The sequence below is a fragment of the Staurois parvus genome, unplaced genomic scaffold, assembly GCF_062004578.1.
Source record: "Staurois parvus isolate SC_StPar_1 unplaced genomic scaffold, SC_StPar_1.0 ptg000466l, whole genome shotgun sequence".
Taxonomy (NCBI): domain Eukaryota; kingdom Metazoa; phylum Chordata; class Amphibia; order Anura; family Ranidae; genus Staurois; species Staurois parvus.
This window is the reverse complement of record NW_028318262.1, coordinates 1,555,856-1,580,110: the sequence shown is the minus strand read 5'-3', so window position 1 is coordinate 1,580,110 and position 24,255 is coordinate 1,555,856. Positions and strand designations below refer to the sequence as shown.

General features: G+C 42.6%; 1 protein-coding gene across 2 annotated transcripts in view; it reads right to left on the bottom strand.

The window, feature by feature from the left end:
* TNPO1 (transportin 1) overlaps nt 1–24,255 on the bottom strand; it is a 217,033-nt gene that overhangs the window by 65,479 nt on the left and 127,299 nt on the right. For both annotated transcript variants that reach the window (XR_016314853.1, XM_089689021.1), the window contains exon 6: nt 8,824–8,905. Coding sequence is in view for 1 of the 2 variants with exons in the window: in XM_089689021.1 (XP_089545147.1) it covers nt 8,824–8,905 (82 nt within the window). In the remaining variant the exon portion in view is untranslated. The remainder of the gene's footprint in view (nt 1–8,823; nt 8,906–24,255) is intronic.

The window sequence follows — 24,255 nt, the reverse complement described above, 5'->3', positions numbered from 1 at the left end:
AATTATTTTCCCTTTGTAAACAAAAGAGCTAAGTCAGCTGAGTAGGTAAATATGCAGCTTTTTAATAAATTTTTAGATTTATAGTTTTGCATATGCGTAGTGTGTTCTCCAGCTGCGGTGGCAAGATAGAGTAAGCACTGCACGCGCATGCACTGAACTTAACCCCCCCCTTTCTGCCCAGGCCAATTTCCAGCTTTCAGCGCTGTTGCTCTTTGAATGAGAATTGCGTGGTCATGCAACATTTTACAGATATTAAATTTTTATCTTTTTCACACAAATAGAGCTTTCTTTTGGTGGTATTTAATTGCCACTGGGTGTTTTATTTTTTGCACTATAAACAAAAAAAGAGCAAAACATTTGAAAAATAAGTTTTTCTCCATTTTGATTATAAAATTTTGCAAATAGGTAAATTTTTCTCCTTCACTCATGTGCATTAATGAGGCTGCACTGATAGACAGCACTGATGGGCACTGATGAGGTGGCACGGATAGGATGCAGCAATGATGGGCAATGCTCACTGACGGCACCGACAGGCACAGATGGGGGCCACAGATGGGCACTGGTGGGAAGCACTGATCATCATTGCCAATCTGTTTTGTGTCAGTTGCTGGTTATCAGCAATACTTTCCTCAAGCTGTGACAGCATGAGGAACGTGCTGCCGATAACTAGCAACTGTATTTACTCCGTGATCTGAGTGTCATTGAACACAGCTGATCATGTGGTAAAAGGCTACTGTGATTGGCCTTTTACCTCATCACGTGATCAGCTGTGTCCGTAGGACACAGCGATCACAGAGATCGCTGGTTGTGTGCAGGAGGGTACGTTCTGGGAGGATGTCATATGATGCCCTCCCAGAACTGGGAACCGCACTGTATCCATCATTCGGCTATAGTGCGGTTACCAAGTGGTTAAAGTATAACTAAAGGCAAAACTTTTTTTTTTTTAAGTTATGGAGAGAGTGGAGATGGATTAGAACACCTGTCAATTTTTATTGCCGTTTGTGCCCCCATTAGGGAGATTCAGTGAAAGTAAAATAAAACCCCAAATTTTGGGTTATCCCCAGCAAAGCAATAAAGGGGAAATTTTCCAATTGGGACACTGGTTCTGATGACCTGGGGGTCCTCAAGGAATTCCGTTAATTTGTAGGGATTTCCCCTAACTTCCTGTTTGGGCTATGAGACAGGAAGTGGAGGTAAATCGACCCCAATGGGACACAGATGGCAAATATTAAACCTATAGACGTTACACCCCTCCCCTACTCTATCCAAAAGGAGGGAAAAAAAAAAGTTTGCCTATACTTCTACTTTTACAAGGACAGTGCTTGCTTCTGTGTTTCTGGGGCAAGTATCCAATGACTAGACTGCTCTGGCAAAAGGAAAGTTATAAAGAACATTGGGAGTTTTTTGGACAGGCTATGGTGGGAAGCAAATGGCCTAAAGGTATCCCTCAAATCCATCCCTATTTACATATTCACCTGCCAAATTAATCTAGCGCTGTTTTGCTGCTCAAGTATTGCTGTCCCAGGTACTGCATCATCTTCCACTGTGATATCCTCAGAAGCCCTGCTGCCTCTTCTGGGTTCTCGCAGCCAGCTCCTGTTAACATGAAAGGCCTGGCCCCTGCCTCCTGTGAGACCCTGCTCCTGTAGATTTCTACGATATGTGACAAGGATATCCCAAGAGGCTGCAGGAGCAGACATGCCATTCTCTCCCGTTTCCCTGTCTCTTTTTTGAGACATGCTGCTGCCATAAATTTCAAAGTTACCTTATTTTTTTTCCTTATAAAGAAACATTTTCTCAGTTTACACTTTTGACTTGTTTTCTATTTTGAATAAAATATGAGTTTGTGAGATTTGCAAATCATCGCATTGTTTTTATACTGATTTTACATAGCGTCCCAACTTTTTGAGAATTGGGGATAATATATTGTTCACTCATTATGTAATATGAAAACAAGATTTTTAAATGACAGTGCAATTTTGTGTTTTATTTTAGTTAACCTTTCATCCTGTGTGTCAACTTGGCAGATCATCTGCTAGCATATTAATAGCATTTCCGCTGTGTCAGATTCCAATATTGCAAGTATCAACATACTGCTTGTGTCAATATCTGCAGGTTCCAAACACATCATCAGCCTGATCAGTCAGTCATGCTTATTGGAGATCAATGAAACGTCTATAGCACTGAACAAAAGGAAAAAAAAAGAAAAGAAAAAAAACACAACCTCTTATTCTCCCTGGAAACCTAAACTGCTTTTCGAAAAAATGTTTTTGCATTGTATTTTTTAATCTTTCTGGTGTCACAGAGAGGGCTTTCCTTGTAGGGCAGGTGAAATTAGTATTTAAAGCCCAACTCTGGACTAAAAAAAGGGGGGGGGCATGTTTTTTCCATGCAGTGGAGCTGTACCCACACTGCACAAGTCAACTGCTCGTTTTGTCCAGGGGGGAGAAGAAAGTTGTATGCTTACCCGATCCTCCACTCAACTGGCAAACAGCGCTCCCCCACGAACTGTCCCGTCCCTGCAGTCTTCACATCTATTCCAGGTCTCTAAGCAAGAAGACCTCAGGAACAGTCCACCACACAAGACTGCTAGACCACAGTGGGGCAGGAGCCACAGGAACTGTTGTGTGGGGAGGATCAGAAAATTAAGTATATCTCTGTTCTCCAATACAATAAAAGAAAACGAGCAGTTAAGCCATGAAGTGCAGGCATAGCCCCACTGCATGGGAAAAGTTTTTTTTTACCCAGAGTTGGGCTTTAACCAAATATATGTTATCAGTATTGTTCACAATGTATTTTTATATAAACAAAGGAGAATGGTTAAATCCCAAGTTCCCCTTTCAGTTTTGGAGAGCTATTTTTCCCACTTCTGTTGGTACATCATGTATCACCAGGGGAAAGGCAACTGTCAACCCTATATCACTTGGGTAACAGCAGAAGAATTTTTTATTACTAAATATTTTTTGCATGTCAACATTTTTTATTTTTTTTTAAAAACACTGGGTCATGCTCAGGGGAGGGTGTGACCACAACCTTTAAATGATCTTAAAATACAACATTACTACTGAAGTTTTCAGTCGCCGTGTAAGGAATGGGCAGAGTTGGATCCGCTTTGTTTTAACAGAATCTTGTTCACCATATGTATGTGTCCTCGGATGGGAGCAGTGATATGAGCATCATGACTGCAGCTATGATCCCGGTATTACTCTTTAGAGCAGATGAGTTTCTTGTAAAAGTGATCCAAGAAGCTCTACAACCACATTAAAATTTATGGGCAGCTGTGCCATATTTAATTATATTTAAAAAAATAAATATTTCTATTGTCAGACCTCCTGCGCAACTCTAAACTGGCTTTTAAATCAACTCATATGGATAACTGAATGTACAGTAGTTTGTCAGGATTCCATGGGGGTGCACGATTTAAAATTGTGACATGTTCAGTATCGATTGGTATTGTGTTGTGTACTAGTTCATTAAAGTGTATTTTTTCCTGAAAATTTGCTTTTAAGAAACTGCTGAGCAAATAGTGTGTGACACAAAAAATTGCAAAACCCACCATATTATTTTCCAGTGATTGAATATCGAAGCTTGATAAACTGTTGTGTAAATATTGTGACAAAAAATTGGAACCATTTTATTCTCCAGAGTCTAGTCTTTCAGAAAATACTCTGTGGTTTTAATTCTAGACGTAAACAGACACCTGGTATGTGTGCAAAAAAAGCAAAATCTTTGCCAGTAAATAGGTTAAACAGTTATCTACAAAATGGAATTGATGTTTCCTAATTTAAAGTCATAAAATCACATTAACCACTCAAAAGGCAGCAAAGTTTACTGTTTGTATTATGGCAGGTTGCAAAGTTCTATTGGTCTATGGTGTAGAATTTGCTTATGTTGCTATTTTCCCTACCCTTCATTATCCACTTGAGTCCTTTATGACCAGGACATTTTTTGATATTCGGTACTGTGCTATTTCAACTGCTAATTGCGTGGTCATGCAACCCTGTACTCAAATGAAATGAATAAAAAACAAAAAAACAGCGCAAATCAACACCCTGACTCAAACAGTGCTTTAGATATCATATAGTGTTAAAAAAAAAAAAAAAAAAAATTAAATAATAAAATGAATTATAGTGACTTTTCAAAAAAATATATAAAGATATGTATAAAAAAAATCATTCCTATTATAGTATCCAAATTATTATAAAGAAAAGTCCTTTCTCCTCAATGATGTGTGAAAAAAATATCCAAACGAGATAATGCTTCCACCAATCACCAGTGAAAAACCAACATGAACCGCACTCACCAGATGATGGTGAGTAATGCGCCTTTTAGGATGTTATGAGCTCCTAAGCCTCTTTTATAAGCTCTCAGGACTCCTTCCCACCATATAGGATATAAGGTATTTTCTTCCACTCACTCCTGCCTTCTCCTCTCACCAAACTCCACAGCAGTGCAAGGGAAAAAAGTAAATAGTGTAATACTGCTAGTGAAAAGTGCAATATTTTGTAAGAATTGCCAGACCACTCACATTTGTTAAGATGAGTAAAATCATCTATTTTATTGCCTTCATAGGCTAAAATGAGTTCCACTGCTTCCACATCTCATAACAGAGACCTCACAGCCTGGTTGTAGCAAGGGATGACAGGATTACACTCCAAAAATGGCCGCTTGGAACGCTCCGCTCACCGGAAGTGACACAGGACGACAGATCGGAAGTGCGTCAACGCATTTCGCCCCACCCACAGGGCGTTCTCAAGAAACCAGGGGCTCCAATGTGAGCCTTTGACCAAGAAAAAAAACGATAAGGCCGCCACCTGCACCTTTAGGGTACTTCGTGCTATACCTTTATCCACCCCTGCTTGGAAAGTCCAGTCACTGTGACCATGGGAAGGAAAACCCCTTGTTCCTGACACCCTCCACACCTTGGCGTATATTTTTCTGGTGACCTGTTTTCTACTGGAGGAGGAGAGTGTCTATTACTCTCTCCGAACACCTCTTTATTTTTTTCTAAGAATCCTCCTTTGAAGAGCCAAGCCGTTAACTGAAAAAAACTTTGGATTGGGGTGTAGAGTTGGCCCCTGTAGGAGAAGATCGCTCCTGACTGGGAGACTCTGCAAGGGAGCCACAGTCCACCTCTTCAAGGTAGCAAACCAGGCCCATCTTGGCTACCACAAGGCCAGCAAAATTAGTCTGCAACCTGATCGCTCCAGCTTCTGGGGTACCCATGGGATCAGCGGCAGAGGGGAGGAGGCATATGCCAGCTCAAAATCCCATACTTGTGCTAATGCGTCCAGGCCTTCGGATCCCTGTTCCCAAGCCAAGGAGAAATACTGTTTCACCTTCCTGTTTTTCCTGCAGGCAAAAAGGTCTATCTCTGGGGCAACTAAAGACCTGACTTAACTGAAAGAAAAAAAAAAAAAAAAAAAAAGAACTTGTGATTGAGTTCCCACTCTCCCTGGTGCACCGTTAGCTGAGAAAGTCTGCTTTTGTGTTGGCCAACCCCTTTATTTGGACCACCGATACCAAAAGCACTTTGCTCTCCGCCCACCCTAGAATTTCTTGTGCTAGGTTCAGGAGATTCTGGGATCTGGTGCCCCACTGATGATTCAGGTATGCCAATGTTGACATATTGTGACAGAATTTGGACAACTTCGCTTTTGATCCTGGTTGCAAAGGCTTTAAATGCATGACCTACTGCCAACAGCTCTCTGCAGTTGGAGGAGGTCCCTTTTTAGCGTGAATGCTACGGGCCTTGGGCACCCACGGACTCCTTGTCCCCAAATTCCAGGGCTTGAGCCACCATCCCAAAGACATCTTTACATTCTCTGGGAGGGAAACCCCCAAGTCCAGTGACTCCTCTTTTCTGTTCCAGGATAGGAGGAAGAATTGAAGCTCCCTGGAACGCAATTGTGTCCACTCCACGGCCGGAATACAGGCAGTCATGAGACCTATAACTCTCATGATGTGTCTGCAGGAGCTATCAAGTCAGAAACTGCCTGCACTACCTTTTCGGTCTTTTCTTGGGGTAGAAATAGCTTCTGGACTCTGGAGTCCACTATGTACCCATAGAACACCTTGGTTTGGGAGTAAGTCATTGAGGACTTCTCCCAATTGACAATCCATCCCAAAGATTCCAAAAAGGTAAGGCACACCTTTTCCACCTCTCTCAGGACTTGGTACCGTGAGACTCCATAGATCATCAAACTGTTGGCGCTATATAAATCCTGTATAATAATAATAATCATCAGATCACCTAGGTAGAGAAAGAGGGAAATTCTCTGAAGGTGTGAAAAGGCTACTACCTCTGCCAAGACCATGGTAAATATTCTTGGACTGGCCACTAGTCCAAAAGGGAGAGCTTGGAACTGCCAGTGACCGATGCCATGCTCCATAAAGATGCCAAAGTGTAAGAAGGCTTGGTATTCAGGGGCAAAAGGAACGTCGAAGTAGGCATCCCTGAGACCCACGGTGGCCATGAAGATGCTTTTGAGCAGATGCTTCTGTTCAATGTAGATACTTTCAATGCAGAACTTCTTGTACCATAGGAAACTGTTAAACTTTTTCAGGTTTATGATTAGGCGGAAAGTCCCGCCCTTGCCAGAAGTCCTATTGGGAGTGCTATTGAGAGTCCTATTGGGAGTGATGCTTGGACCGCAGCCCCTTCCTGTTTCCTCCAACTTTCGGTCCTGCGCCCTGAGCTCTCACTGGTGGAACCAGTGATGGACTTCACCGCAGCTGCCCGCTCGCCCTACAGGGGTGTGCCGCTTGGACATCAGCATACCCGCGAGAAGAGTCTCGCAGCCCAGTCCTCACCTGACATGCCTCCCTGCTGCCTTGGAAGCACTCTTTCCTGGAATGCCGGGCACACCTCCGGCATATGCCCAGGAATCTCCGCACATGCGGGACCCCCTGGAGCGGGCGAGTAAAAGCCTGCCCTCCCTGGCTTGGCTAACTACTCCCGGGGGGTTTGGTTGATAGGGGTACCTCCTGCCCCCACAAAAAAGTAAATAAAACGTTTCGATGCCAGGGAAAGAAAAAAACGGAGGAGTGGAGAGAAGGGCACGGAATTTAAACTGTCAATTGTGTTTCCTGTCAGGTGGAGCTAGTCATCTCTGTGCCACCCTGGAAACTGACTAGAGAACTTTTTTCTTGCTAGAAAATTATTTTGAACCCCCAAACATTTTTTTTTTTTTTTTTAAAAGCAGAGGCCCTAGAGGATAAAACGGTAGATGCTGCAATTTTTTTTTGTCACACAGTATATGCACAACGATTTTTCAAACGCAGATTTTTTTGGAAAAAGTACACCTTTTTTGCATTTTAATACACAAAAACAATATATTGCTCAACTGTTTGATAACATATAAAAGATGAGGTTATGCCGAGTAAACATACCAAAAACAGGCTTTAAAACTGCCCGTTCAACCGTGACAAAACTACATAAATTTTTAATATCCATAGGAGACGCTTTAAAAGCCTTTACAGGTTACCAATTTAGATTTACACAGGAGGTCTATTTATTTATATAATTACTGTCTTTGATCTGACTTTCGCAGTGATAGCTCACATGCATGGTGCAATCTTTGTTTACATACCAACATGGCACAGACGCTTGCATTTGTGCAAGCACAGGGATGGGACCAGGGATAATTATTTTTTCTAATTATGTATTTTGCTTTTTTTTTTTCTCTTTCACAATGTCCTGTTCATTTTTTTTTTATCACTTTTATTATCACACAGAATGTAAATATCTCCTGAGATAGCGACAGTGACAGGTACTCTTTTCTGAAAAACCTGGGGTCTATTAGACTCAAGATCTCTCCTCTGCCCTTCAAGCATCCAACCACACCAAGACTGTTGAGGGTTAGGCCCCAAAAAAGTTAAGTTCGGAAACCGTGATAGGTTTCCATGCGAATTGTCCGTCAAGAGCTGAATTTGGGTGGGAAGCTATGTACAGTTCTGCGTATAAACTGCTTTGACCCCCAATAAATTTATACAAATCTTCTGTGAAAAACAGCTGAGGGGGCTAAATGCTAGTGCTGGCAGCAAACAGGATGATCCTGCTAACACTGTTTTTGGAGACACTATACTAAAGAGGCACTAGTATAATTCAGGTCCTTAATATATTGATCCGTACAAACACTATACTAATAATGGCGGTAATTAACGACCTATAGCATGAGTGCGATAGTGTGCAGGCAATCTAAACGCTAGCTGACCCCGGCTGGGAGGAAGAGCCACTGCTTGCCCATTGCAGGCTGGTAAAAAGTAGTTAAAAAAAATAAATGTTTTAATTTCTCACTATTTTAATTTTTAACATTTTTCCTTTTCTTGTTCCCATTTAAATAAAAAATACTTTCATCAGAGTAGTTCAGTGTTACCATAGTAACATTGTACTATTCCGGTGAAGGGGGAGAAATCAGGGATTTTTTCATTTATTTTATTTTTTTACTCTTTGCTTCGCAGGAGCAAAAATATTGCTCCTGCAAATGCAATGCTTGCTTTGAACTGTCATGAATGGGTTAAGTTCATAATAGTGATCTGTGGTTGGCTATAGCTAATTACATGGTACAGGGTGCTGAGACTGGCTAAATTACCATGTGAGAGCTGTGGGCCAATCAAAGCCCTAGGAAGAAAAGCAAAGCGGTTATGAATCAGATTGATTCATAGCAGCTTTGCTAACATTGTTATTGCAATGTGAGTTGATACAGCCACAGTGTTGCTCATCCTGTAGCTGCCGCCCCTCTGCGATATATTGCGGGCAGGCGGTCTTTAACTGGATATTTAGCACACACTACCTATTGCAGGCTACCAACTACACCATACCTCAATAAAGGAATCAATATGCATCATAAGAGCTTGGGTTCTCCCAATAATGAACTGGTTAACACAGGCAACCGCATGTGACCTATGGTGAAGGAAAGAAGAGGGAATACAGTAATAAGTACATAGGCAATAAACAGTCTACCCACAGAACACACACACTACACAAGTATTAGAATGTAGAAAGACATATGACACAAAGAACAAAGACATGAGACAAAACATACTGAAATGCTTTACTGAGCGTTAAGGAAGAAATTTGTCCTTACCCACTTGCCTACTGAGCACTTTTATCCCCTTCACCTTCAATTTTCACCTTTCAGCACTGTCGCACTTTAAATAATTGTACGTTCATGCAACACTATACCCATATGAAATTTTCATCTTTCCAAACAAATAGAGATTTATTTTCTGCGCCATAAACTAAAAAAGAATTTGATTTGGGGGGGGGGGGGGGAGAAAGTGTTTTTTTCTTCATTTCTGTTATAACATTTTGCAAATATTCTTTCTACTCAAATTTAGGCCAAAATGTATTCTACTAAAGGTCTTTGGTGAAAATAACCCAAATCAGTGTTTATTATTTAGTTGGTAGGAAAGTTATGAAGTCCACAATCTATGGTATATATTTAAAAATTGATAAAGCTTGCTGGCTGATCTAATTGCTTGAGGCCCAGAAATGCTAGGACAATACAAATACCCCCAAAATGACCGCTATTCGGAAAGTAGACAGTCTGAGGTGTTTAGTAAGAGGCATGACGAGTTCTGTCACCAATGCAGTGCAACGTCGTCATAAATGGTGCGGCAGTGATCAGGGACTGGCAACAGAGTGTTAAAAAAAAAAAAAAAATGTTTTTACTTTTTTTTTTTTTCATTTAAGATGACTTGATTTTTTTTTCTTTACTCCGTGACCAGAGCAATACAATGTTACCATAGTAACATTGTACTACTCTGGGCAAGTGATAGGGATTTTTTTTTTTGCAATGATTGCTTATACCAACCAATTGGTTTAAGCAAGCATTTTTATTGAATGAAACTGATTCATTCAGTAGTTTTTGTTGTGATCAATGATTGGCCATAGCTGATGACATGCTATAGATGGGCTGTGCTTGGCTCAGTCTGGACATGTGACCACTGTTACCAATCACAGTTCGCAGCACAGTTTGTAAGCAATGAATGGCATGAAGGGAAGCCATTCATTGTTTACAACTGTCATGTGATCTGCTCCGATTGGTCACAGCGATAACATGACACTGGCAGCGGGCTGGTGTAGTGATCTGTCATTGGCCATGTCCCATGGACACACCCGTGACAGAATGTGCCAGAGCGCAGCATGATGTCCTCACAGAATAATAAGGTTCCCACCCGGCCGTCAAATTGCAATAAGAATGGGAAGGAGTTAAAACAGCAGTTAGAATACACAAATGATAAAGCTGAAAAAGTAGGCATATTTCCTAATAAAACCATTCAACGAGGTCTTTCCTACTTTCATTGAGATTTGAACTGGGATGCCCTAGAATTGATCAACAGGCCTGATGTAGAACTTTCAATCAGACCTCTGCAGCAAACGTTCAATAAGCTGTATGCTAAATACAGATTGCTAAGGAAAGTGGAGAGATGGTGCCAGACATACAAGGTTAACTTAAGATTAAGTTAAAGGCCAGGTGGAATAAAATAGAAGTACCTTTAAACTCAGATAGTGGCTTTTTTTTTAACCCTATAACGTGTTGACTACTCTTGATTGTCCATCTTTACTGGAATAAAGTCGTATCTGGACCATTTAGCAGTGATGTGTTGCTTCAATTCACATTTCTGATAAATACAGGTGGACATTTCACAGAGACCAAATATTACCAGATTTTTCACAACTAAAAATACATGTATAGGAGATGATTAATCTAAAGATTTATATTTTGTCTAGACAATCCTAAGGTTTACAGAACCCTACCAGAAAGCACATGAAGCTTGGTAATATTTCTCTGACTGCAGTTGACCAATAAAGCCTGGTCATTAGGCCATGAAGGAGCAGCAGCTGCCTAATCTCTGGTTCCTTAACCATCTCCCACCTGGCCAATGTACATAAACGGCCTCCCCGTTCTAAATAGACGTTCCTGTAGGTCTCTCAGAACATATGCCTGCGTGCGGCCCTGAGGCCACACAGCAGCACGATTCTGTGACGGCTGTATCCCTCGGACACAGCACATTACGGATTGGGATATGGGCTCTCTGATTGGCCCTCCCGATCACGTGATGACTGTGTCCAATCACAGTAATCTCTGAATGTTGACACCACGTCTGTAGCTGATTATTTTATTTATCAAGTACACAGATCTGCAGCCATCCCACGCCAGTGCACCAAGCCCCATTTGTCTCTGTCCACATGTCAACATCTGTCACAGTGTACCAGTGCAAAAAACAAATAAAAAAAAAAATTAAAGTACCCGTCCCCTCTTGCTCACATGCAAAAGCAAACGAAAGCATTGGTCTGATACGCATATGTAAACAGTGATCACGCCACACGAGGTATCGCCACGAATGTCAGAGCGAGAGCAATGATTCTAGCACCAGACCTCCTCTAACTCTAAATTGCTAATCTGTAAAGGCTTATAAAGTTTGGCACCATTCCATAAGCGTGCACAATTTTAAAGCATGACATGTTTAGTATCCATTTACTCGGTGCAACACCACACTTTATGATTTACCAAAAATGGAGGGATTATATTGTGTTTAAGTGCATTAAAATTATTTAAAGTATGTTTTCCCAAAAAATTGCATTTGAAAAACCGCTACGCAAATACTGCATGACATAAAAAAAAATAGCAAAACCCACCATTTTATACTATAAGGCCTCTGCTAAAAAAAATATGCAATGTTTGGGGGTTCTAAGTAACTTTTGGTAAAAATACAGAAAAAAAGTCTCACACATGTGGTATCCCTATACTCAGGAGGTACCCCCATATTGGGGTGTAGATGCAAGCATGCCTATGCCATGTGTGAAAAATAACTTAATATGAAGTTTTTGTTAAAAAAAAAATTAAATAAAAGTACTTTATTTTTTAAAGAATTGTGGGGGGAAAAAATGACAACTTCAAAAAACTCACCATGCCCTTACTAAATACTTTGGAATACTTTCCAAAAAGGGGTCATTTGTACTGTCCTGGTTTGTCAGTGTATCCAGAAATGAGGCTGTCAGTATATCAGCTGTGATCAGGTGTGAACAATTTTCAATGATTGGTACCATAGCTTGTAGACTAATGCAGGCCATAGACGGGTGGAACATCGGGTGATTTTTCGGTAAAAAAAAAATATATAAAAATCGGTCATTCGTTCGGCCGACGTTACCACAAACTATTTAAAAAAAAAAAAAAAAAAAATCTGCCATCTAAATCATAAAGTTCACCCCATAACTTCTGTCCCTTGCAGGTCACGGCTCATGCGAAGATTTTTTATCCGTAAAACGATCGGCCGATTTGCCCATCATTGCCGGGAAAATCGTCCGATCGTCAAAATCGCCCGCGATTTTTCCAACATGACCGATAAAAAAACTGGGCAAAAAAAAATTAAAAACGGCCTACCAATTAACCCACTAACAGTGCGAAAATCGGCCGATTTTTTTTTCGTCTGAAAACCCCCCGCCAATTTACTAAATGCCGGCCATACATGGGTCGAATACCGAAAGAATTTTCTTTTGAAAATCTTTTCTAAGAATTTGCGTTCTAATTTCGCAACATTAGTGGGTCACAGAAACAGCCGATTTTAATGTGACCATCGTATTTGAGTGATATGGCATATTGGAAATTTTTTGAAAAATCAACAAATTTTGTATCAATGATGGGAGAATCGTGCGAGAAAGATAAACAAGAAATAAGCATGAGCTGTGACCTAGAAAGAAAAGAAAAATTATTGGCCATGAAAATTCTTTTCTGTAACAACATGAGGTGAAATTGAAGGCTTGGTTGTTTGAATTTCTAAATCAATGGTGGCACCATCGGTTTACAAAACGCACAAAATTTCTGATTTTCTAAAGAAAATTTGTTTGGAATTCAACCCATGTATGGCCTGCATAACTTTCACACAGACTAAATATACACAGATTTGGGTTATTTTTACCAAAGCAATGTAGCAGTATAAATTATGCTCAAAATTTATGAAGTTACTTATTTGCAAAATTTTTATAACAGAAACGAAGAAAAACATTTTTTTTTCCAAGCTTTTTGGCATTTTTTCATTTATAGCACATAAAATAAAAAGCTCAGTGGTGATTAAATGCCATCAAAAGATAGCTACTGTTGTGAACAAATAAAATGATAAATATTTCATAAAGGTACAGTGTTGTATTGTCACTCAAAGTGTGAGCGATGAAAGCTGAAAATCGGCCTGGGCATTTTTGAAAGAAAAATTATATTAAACTCTTCTAATAGCTTTTATTTCCATACACACAAATGCATTGGGAACACTACACATTCTATTCCAAATCAAAACATGAAGAAAAATATATCACATTTGTGTTGTTCCTCTAAAAAAAATTGAAGAAAAGTGAATATTAGATTGTTCAAAAAAATAGCAGTGTTTGTATTCTTCTTTACAAACTCAAATATTCACTATATAAACTAAAAAATGTTTAGGGGTTCAAAGGAAAGCAAAATCTTCAATTAATATTTAGTTGCATAAGCACTGTTTCTGAGAACTGCTGTACATCTGTGTTGCATGGAGTCAACCAACTTCTGGCACCTGTGAACAGGTATTCCAGCCCAGGATGATTGGACTACATTCCACAGTTCTTCTCTATTTCTTGGTTTTGCCTCAGAAACTGCATTTTTGATGTCACCCCACAAGTTTTCTATTGGATTAAGATTCGGGGATTGGGCTGGCCACTCCATAACGTCAATCTTGTAGGTCTGGAATCAAGATGTTGCACGTTTACTGGTGTGTTTGGGGTCGTTGTCTTGTTGGAACACCCATTTCAAGGGCATTTCCTCTTCAGCATAAGGCAGCATGACCTCTTCAAGTATTCTGATTAGAGATGAGCGAATCGAACATGACGAAGTGGAATTCGTTTCGAAGATTTGGAAAAATTCGATTTGCAACGAATCCGAAGATTAGCAAACTTCGGATGCACGAATCGAATTTTCCCAAAAATGGCGGCGACGTGTGGCGACAGGAGAAAATGGACAGAGAAGATGGGGCGGGGATCTCTGGGAAGGCGCGCAGACAAGGCGCGCTGACCCATAATGCATTCATGAGTCATGAATCATGACATGTGATCGCATTAGCCAATCAGCAGCCAGCCAGCCAGCACTGTGTAATGGTGGAGCTATAAATCGCGGTCATCTTCGAATTCTCCATTAGCCTCCGGTCATTCAAGAGAGACAGACCTCTGTGTATTGAGGGACAGAGTTAGGGCCACAGAATCGTTACTCAGGGACACAGAATCGTTACTCAGGGACACAGAATCGTTACTCAGGGACACAGAATCGTTACTTATTGTACGTTCAAAGAGTTAAATCCATTTAGACGCCGGCTGGCGGTAATATTTTTTGGGTGATTAGTGCATTCCAGTGACACAAACGTACAGTTTCCAGCCAACGGCAAGCTGCAATTGACCGATTGTGTACAATAAACTGACTTTCTGCTTCACAACCACTATTGTACGTTCAAAGAGTTAGATCCATTTACACGCCGGGTGGCGGTAATATTTTTTGGGTGATTAGTGCATTCCAGTGACATAAACGTACAGTTTCCAGCCAACGGCAAGCTGCAATTGACCGATTGTGCTAAATAAACTGACTTTCTGCTTCACAACCACTATTGTACGTTCAAAGAGTTAAATCCGGTTTTATTTTTGGGGTGCTTATTGAATTAAAGAGTATGTCAGACAACACGCAGAGGAGGCAATGTTTCAGGAGCAAGCAGACGTGGCAGCAGAGGAAGGGGTCGAGGCAGCACTAGTCGCAGCCAGAGGCCAGTGCTCCCGGTGTCATCCAGCGGTCGTGTCTCCACCGACAACCCTGCCGTCATCGATTGGTTGACTCGGTCGTCTTCCTCTTCCCAGGTCACCTCTGACACCTACAGCCAACGGTCGGTGGGTACGTCAGACACAACCGTTAGTTGGCATGGCCCGGGAGCAAGCCCACTGAAATCAAGTGTCCTCGACCTGCCCCTGTCCTTTGCTGTTCCCTCACCAAGCGAAGTATCGCATGCTGTGGGCTCAGCCCCACTGTACAGTGAGGAAGAGCTAACAGAGGGCGGTCAGGAACGGGGGGAGACATCCGCCTCTTCAGCAGCCAGGCGAAGAAGTACTGGCGAGGAGAGTGGCTCGGTAGCCGGTCTAGAGACAGGTCTGTCTCCTGACCCACACGCAGCCGAGGGGGCTAGTAGTGACGCGGAGACCCTAATTGATGATGAGGCTGATTGCACTTGGCAGCCTCGTCGTCATCAGGCTATTGCTTCCGCATCATCAGGAGAAGAGGGTGCCAGCTTGCCAGCGAGCAAAACAGTCGGTGGGTTGCCCAGGAGGCAGCAGGGTCGCAGCAGTGTCAGTGGAGCCAAAAGGCCACGGAGTAGAGCACCAGCTCCACTGCAGCCTACCACCACGGCCAGTAGTGGTGCCGGTGTGCACGGAGGAAGCAGCAGTCAGCCAGTGAGGAGTAGCGGGGGCAAAGTTTCCTACTCGGCGGTGTGGCAATTTTTCGTCAAGCCGCCCGAGGAAGTTAACGTAGCCGTATGTCGACTATGTGGCCAGAAAGTCAAGCATGGCCAGGGGGCCAATGTTGGGACTACAGCGTTGCGTCAGCATATGCAGCGTCGCCATTCGGTGGCCTGGGAAAACCGTGATAAAGATACGGCGGTTCTGCCTGCCCCAGCCCCCGCTCCATCACCCGCTCCGTTACTTGCTCCGTCACCCGACGTCAATCGCCCTCTATCAGCAAGTCAAGGCTCCAGCACCTCTGCTGAGGGGAGTTGTCGCTCGTTGGCATCTTCCGCTCGTTCAGATGCTCCTTCTCCTGCTACTCCTCTTCACGGATTCCGTCAGCAGTCTTTCTTGGAATCCGTTTCCAAGAGACAACAGTTTGCGAGCACGCACCCGACGGTGCAGAAGCTGAACGTCCTCCTGTCCAAGTTGCTGGTGCTGCAGTCCCTCCCTTTCCAAGTGGTGGACTCAGCACCTTTCCGAGAAATGATGGCTTGTGCCGAGCCGCGGTGGAGAGTGCCAAGCAGGCATTTCTTCGCCAAAAAGGCAGTGCCAGCCCTGCATTCACATGTAGAAGAGATGGTGGGCCAGTCTTTGAGCATGTCGGTCTCTGCCAAAGTGCACGGCAGCGCCGACGTGTGGAGCTGTAACTACGGTCAGGGACAGTACATGTCATTTACGGCCCACTGGGTGAACGTGGTGCCGGCACAGCCGCACCAGCAACTTGGACAGGTCACGCCGCTTTTGCCTCCACGTTTGCACATCCTTGGTCCAGCAAAGATGTCCGCCTCTACCACCTCTTCTTCCGCCGTGTCCTCAGCCGCCACCCCCGTGCCAAGTCCCATTACTCGACCGGCATATCACATGTGCAGGGCGCAACGGTGTCACGCTGTGCTGCACCTGGTATGCCTTGGCGAACGTAGTCACACAGGGGAGAAACTTCTGAGTGTAATGAACAGAGAAATCGACAGATGGCTGTCTCCGCGCAAACTGAAAATCGGAACCATGTTGACCGACAACGGAAAGAACATGGTGTCTGCTCTGCGTCAAGGAAGGTTGTGCCATGCGCCATGCATGGCTCACGTGTTCAATCTGGTTGTCAAGCGGTTCCTAAAATCCACCATCCCACTGCAAGACATGTCACGTAAACTTTGCATGCATTTCAGCCATTCCTACACCGCAAAGCACACCCTCCTTGAGCTGCAGCGGCAGAACGGAATTCCACAGCATCGCCTGATCTGCGACGTTGCAACAAGGTGGAATTCAACCCTACATAAGTTAGACCGCCTTTACGAACAGCGAAAGGCCATCACCGATTTCCTGATGTTACAAGCGGATAAAGGTACTCCCCTGTGTAACTTAGATGTCAGCCATTGGCAGCTCATGCGTGACACCTGCCGCTTGCTCAGGCCCTTTGAGGAGGCCACGCTATTCGTGAGTCGGCAGGACTATGGGATGAACGACGTCATTCCTCTGTTGCACGTCCTGGAACAAATGCTGTTAACAATGGCTGGTCAGGGTGCGGTAGACGTGGCGCACAGATCTCAACGCCACATGACCCCTGTGGGAGCAGGACAGGAAGAAGAGGAGGAGGTAGAGGAGGACATTGGTGCTCAGGAATTGAGTGAAATGGGTGGTTTTTCCACTCAGCGGACAGGAGTGGAGGAGCAGGAGCATCTGGTAGAGGAGGAGGAGGAGACAGAGGACCCAGACGCACCGTGGCAGTATGCTGTGGAGATGGAGGCAGGGAGTCCCTCGCATTCCTTGGCACAAATGGCCCATAGCATGCTCGGTTGCTTGCGTAGCGACAGCCGAATAATAACCATCAGACAGAGGGATGACTTTTGGCTGTCCACCTTGTTGGACCCTCGCTACCGTTCAAAAATGGTGGCCTTTTTCACACCTGCTGAGAGGGAGGCCAAAATAAAGTACTATAAAAACCACCTATGTAGTCAGTTGGTCTCTGCCTTTCTACGCCAACGTCCATCCTCAGACACTGTGGGCCCTGTGCGCTCGCGTTCCGCTGCCATGGCAGCAGGGGAGGGGTGGGGTGGTAGGAGCAGTGGCAGCTCCACCAGCAGCGGCTGCCTCAGTCTGCAGTCGATGATGAGTAGCTTTCTTCACTAGCGCAGTGAGGAAACTACTAACCAGCCGCAGCAGCAGCAGCAGCATCAGGTGGACCTGGAGCAGGACCTCAAACAACAGGCTTGGGCCTACTTGGACAGCACCCTGCCAACCAAGGTAGACAATCCCCTTGACTACTGGGCAACGAAACTTGACCTTTGGTCCCAACTAGCTGAATTTGCCCTTGAAAGGCTGTCATGCCCGGCCAGTAGCGTGGCATCGGAGCGCGTGTTTAGTGCGGCAGGAGGTATTGTAACTCCACGGAGGACACGACTGTCCACCCAAAGTGTGGAGAGACTCACGTTTGTGAAAATGAATCAGGCGTGGATTAGTCTGGATTTCAAACCACCAGTTCCTGACACAACTGACTAAATCCGCCATGAATCATGCCCCAAACATGTTATTAGGGACAAATAGGCCGCTGTCTTTACAACTTTATAATTCCATGCAGTATATAGCCCTATCGGCCACTTTCTGGCATCCAGTTGCTGTAGCCCCCATCACCACACTGTGCCACGGGCCCCTGTACCGCCTTCTCATACTGCTGCCAGATCCATCCTCTGCCATGTGCGTCTTTGTCGTCTGCTCACGCTGCTGGGTTCCAGTTTTAAACCTAGGCCTGTGTATGGCTTCCGAATACTGCTGCATCCACCGCCACCCTGCGCCATGTGCCTCTGTCGTCTGCTCACGCTGCTGACGGCTTCCGCTTTTTAACCGAGGCCTGTGTTTGGCTTCCGAATACTGCTGCATCCACCGCCACCCTGCGCCATATGTCTCTGTCGTCTGCTCACGCTGCTGACGGCTTCCGCTTTTTAACCTAGGCCTGTGTATGGCCTTCAATTGAAGCTGCTTCTGCTCCACCACTCTGCCATTGGACTCTTGATAGTCGTCTCCCCACGCTGCTGCTGGGGGGACTTTTTAACATAGGCCTCTGTATGGCCTTCAATTTTAGCTGCTTACGCTCCGCCACTCTGCCATGGCCCCCTGTACCGCCTCCTCATGCTGCTGCCAGGCCCGTAATCTGCCATGGGCCCCCGTACCGACTCCTCATGCTGCTGCCAGGCCCGTAATCTGTCATGGGCCCCTGTACCGCCTCCTCATGCTGCTGCCAGGTCCAGAGTGTGTCATGGGTCCCTTTACGGCCTCCCATTGCTGCCTTCTCCATCGCCACACTCTGCCATGTGCCACTTTCAGGTCTCCTCACACTGCTGGTGGGTTCCATTTTGTCATAGGGTGCTGTATGGTCTCCCATTGCTGCTGCCTCCACCGCCACACTGTGGCTCCACACTCTGGTTTTGGCCCCGTGACTGCCCAAATGAGTGAAGTGTGCGGTGATTCTAAGATCGACGGCACTCATCTGCATGTCATACTGACTGACAGTATTATTTCTCTTCCCCAGCAGACTCCAAGGGCATTTAAATTAAAGGTACAGTGTTCTGCACTAATATAAAGGCTCTCTGAAGCCTAGAAACACCCTTTTTATAAGTTAAATTCGCAGCGAATATATTCGCCTCGAATCGAATTTATTACGCGAATTCGGCGAATCAGCCGAATCGAATTTTTGAATAATTCGCTCATCTCTAATTCTGATGTATTCAAACTGATCCATGATCCCTGGTATGCGATAAATAGGCCCAACACCGTAGTATGAGAAACATCCCCATATCATGATGCTTGCGCAACCATGCTTCACTGTCTTCACAGTGTACTGTGGCTTGAATTCAGTGTTTGGGGGTCGTCTGACAAACTGTCTCCGGCCACTAGACCCAAAAAGAACAATCTTACTTTCATCAGTCCACAAAATGTTGCTCCATTTCTCTTTAGACAGGTCAATGTGCTCTTTGCAAATTGTAACCTCTTCACTACGTCTTTTTTTCAACAGTGGGACTTTGCGGGGGCTTCTTGCAGATAGCTTGGCTTCACATAGGCGTCTTCTAATTGTAACAGTACTCACAGGTAACTTTACACCTTCTTTGATCTTCCTGGAGTTGATTGTTGGCTGAGTCCTTGCCATTTTGGCTATTCTTCTATCCATTCGAATGGTAGTTTTTTGCTTTCTTCCACATCTTTCAGGTTTTGGTTGCCATTTTAAAGCATTTGCGATCATTTTAACTGAGCAGCCTATCATTTTCTGCACTTCTTTACGTATTCCCCTCTCCAATCAACCTTTTAATCAAGGTACGCTGTTCTTCTGAATAATATCTGGAACGACCCATTTTCCTCAGAATTTCAGAGAGAAATGCACTGTGACCAGCATGTACAACATTTTCTGCCTTCCTTCCTTAAATAAGGGCAATAATTGCCAACTGTTTTTCAAAGAATGAATGACCTCACTAATAGAACTCCACACTGCTATTATTTTGAACATGCCCCTTTCAATTAGTGATTCAATTACACAGAATCAGCAGCATGCATGTCATGACTGTTCGGTCTGTTGGATTTCTATTACTCTACTACACCTGCTAGTAAATTATTTGCCATGTAGAAATATAATTTCTACCAAAAACAGTGATTGATATTTTGAACACAACTGTATGTATGTATATGCATATATATGCATATATATATATATATATATATATATATATATATATACACACACACACGCATACATACATACATACATACAGTTGTGTTCAAAATAATAACAGTCAGACATCACTAACCTGATCAATCACTGTTTTTGGTAGAAATATTTCTACATGGCAAATAGTTTACTAGCAAGCAGGATGGATAAAAATCAATGATTTAAAAAAAAAATAATAAAACAAAAACTGATTTTTTTTATTTAAATCGGATTTTTTTAACCACTTCCAGACCTGACACTTTCACCCCCTTCCTGAGCAGGGCAATTTTCAGCTTTCAGCGCTATCACACTTTAAATGACAATTGCGCGGTCATGCAACACTGTACCCAAATGAATTTTTTACCATTTTTTTGAGACAGATAAAGCTTTATTTTGGTGGTATTTATTCACCACTGGGACTTTTATTTTTTTTGCTATGTAAATGGAAATGTCCCAAAATTTAGAAAAAAAGTGTTTTTTTAATAACATTTTTCAAATAAATAATATTCCATCATAAATCTTGGCCCAAATTTATTCCGTTATCTTTTTAGTAAAAAAAAAAATCCAAATTAGCTTATAACCAAAAATTATAATTTTTAAACTTTTTTTACATTTTTTTTTTTTTTTTACATACTGTCACCCTAGCAGTACAGTGTCACCATGGTGACACTGTACTACTTGTGGGGGGTGATGAAGATTTTTTTTTTTTTTTCTACACGGATTGCTTTTACACCCATATAGGATGTAAAAGCAATCATTTCTCTTTCTCTCTGTCTGCATTCTTGCATTCATTGAGAAATACTGAGTGAGCTGTGATTGGTCACAGCTTGTCACATGGTACAAGGCTGTTGTGAATAGCCTTGTACCATGTGACCTCTGTGATCATTCACAGATCTCACACGTAGTAAGCAATGATGTCACAAGTGACATTTTGCTTACTACTTTGCATGTGATCACTGATTGGCCAATCAGTGATCACATGATCGGGACCTCGTACAGAGGTCCCGTCCGACGATCGGTGGTTCACTGTGTCCGCAGGACACAGCGGGCACCGGATTGCGGTGCTGCGCGCTCCCAGGGAGCGCGCACAAGCAGGGTGCGGGGAGGCCGTTTATAAACGGCCACCCGACCCTGCAGTGCCACCGTCCGGCCGTTTATATGCAATGGCCGGTCGGGAAGTGGTTAAATAAAATGCTTTTTGAGGAAAATATATTGCCATCCAAAGGTTATTCCATCATGAAATAAAGATTAGTTTTTTAATTATGTAGAATAAGGCTGTATATGTTTAATTTTTTTGGTAAATAAATTCCATTAATCCATTCACAATGTCATGCTCTTCCAGAGGTTTTTGTAAGATTATTGGGCAGTTTCTCTGCCTACAAGATATTATCACAGATGTTTGGTTTACTTTTGCAGTTCTCAAAACTGAATTTGACTCAGCGGAGATCACATGCCTCTTCTTCACAGAAGAAATGTTATAACATGAACAGAGTTAAGAAAAAGACTTTAATCCTAACTTCTACAAACCTATGAATACAGAATCAACCCCTTCAGTGCTGAAGTTTCAAGAAGTTCAGTGAATAGAATAGAAACAATATTTTTCGGATTGTTTGGAGTGGAATAGATCTGCACAAGAAGAAAGTGAAACTAAGTGTGAGGAGGAAGGGGCTGACAGTCTAAGTTTCTTAAAATATATATATTTTGTTTAGCCAAAATAGTTAACAAACATGGATGTTTGTTTAAGCAAATAACATATGCTGGAATGTTATTGTTTCAGTTGAATCAATCTATTTAAATTGTTATTAAGGTAATGATTATTTTTCTTCTTCTTAAGTACAACAGAAAAGTTGTCCAAATATGAATGATTAACCTATTAAACTGGGGATAAAAAAGCTAATATGAAAAGTTGTTATTCTAAAAATCTTCATCTACTTGCATATTAAAGTTATACCAGCAAGAATTAGTCTATGTAGAAAACTAGGATTTAAATCAAGCCTTACTGACTAGTGATTCAAATTGTGATTTAAATTGGGATTTAAATCCGTTTTATTTAAATCAAATCCACCCTGCTAGCAGGTGTAGTAGAGTAATAGAAATCCAACAGACCGAACAGTCATGACATGCATGCTGCTGATTCTGTGTAATTGAATCACTAATTGAAAAGGGCATGTTCAAAATAATAGCAGTGTGGAGTTCTATTAGTGAGGTCATTCATTCTTTGAAAAACAGTTGGCAATTATTGCCCTTATTTAAGGAAGGAAGGCAGCAAATGTTGTACATGCTGGTTACAGTGCATTTCTCTCTGAAATTCTGAGGAAAATGGGTCATTCCAGACATTGTTCAGAAGAACAGCGTACCTTGATTAAAAAGTTGATTGGAGAGGGGAAAACATATAAAGAAGTGCAGAAAATGATAGGCTGCTCAGTTAAAATGATCGCAAATGCTTTAAAATGGCAGCCAAAACCTGAAAGATGTGGAAGAAAGTGAAAAACTACCATTCGAATGGATAGAATAGCCAAAATGGCAAGGACTCAGCCAACAATCAGCCCCAGGAAGATCAAAGAAGGTCTAAAGTTACCTGTGAGTACTGTTACAATTAGAAGACGCCTATGTGAAGCCAAGCTATCTGCAAGAAGCCCCCGCAAAGTCCCACTGTTGAAAAAAAGACGTAGTGAAGAGGTTACAATTTCCCAAAGAGCACATTGACTGGTCTAAAGAGAAATGGCGCAACATTTTGTGGACTGATGAAAGTAAGATTGTTCTTTTTGGTTCTAGTGGCCGGAGACAGTTTGTCAGACGACCCCCAAACACTGAATTCAAACCACAGTACACTGTGAAGACAGTGAAGCATGGTTGCGCAAGCACCATGATATGGGGATGTTTCTCATACTACGGTGTTGGGCCTATTTATCGCATACCAGGGATCATGGATCAGTTTGAATACATCAGAATACTTGAAGAGGTCATGCTGCCTTATGCTGAAGAGGAAATGCCCTTCAAATGGGTGTTCCAACAAGACAACGACCCAAAACACACCAGTAAACGTGCAACATCTTGGTTCCAGACCAACAAGATTGACGTTATGAAGTGGCCAGCCCAATCCCCGGATCTTAATCCAATAGAAAACTTGTGGGGTGACATCAAAAATGCAGTTTCTGAGGCAAAACATAGAAATAGAGAAGAACTGTGGAATGTAGTCCAATCATCCTGGGCTGGAATACCTGTTCACAGGTGCCAGAAGTTGGTTGACTCCATGCAACACAGATGTACAGCAGTTCTCAGAAACAGTGCTTATACATTTTTCAGTTTATATAGTGAATGTTTGAGTTTGTAAAGAAGAATACAAACACTGCTATTTTTTTGAACAGTCTAATATTCACTTTTCTTCAATTTTTGGAACAACACAAACTTGATATATTTTTCTTCATGTTTTGATTTGGAATAGAATGTGTAGTGTTCCCAATGCATTTGTGTGTATGGAAATAAAAGCTTTTAGAAGGATTTTGAGCTTTATTCACTTTTTTCAACACACTGCTATTATTTTGAACACAACTGTATATATATCCATCCATTCACACATTCAAGGTAATCCTTCCCACTGTGTCATTGTATTCTGACAATCAGGAGACTATCCTGCCTTCAGAATACACTGATCAGTGCTGCCTGCTATAGCCAGCAGCACCAATCAATTGCTAAAAACCCGACAGGGTGGTTGTACTGAAGTCGATCGGTAGTTGAAAATATAACTGTGCAGCTTTGACCACAATTTGATAATTTACTTGCTATATAACTGTGGCCATTTAAGTATTTAAGCTATCAACTGTCATGTTGCTAAAACATTGCCAAGACATACCCAGCTGTTACTTTTCACCACCATCAAAAGGGGGGGCTCTATCTCTGACCCTGTGTACATATTTGTCAGCACACCAAGGTCTTCAAACATCATCCAAAGGTTTTAATGATTGAATAAATTATTATTCTAGCCAATGAAATGAATTAAACGCCCAAGCACTTGATGCCTGTAAAAGCGCCAAAATGGTAGTAAATGCATTAGACA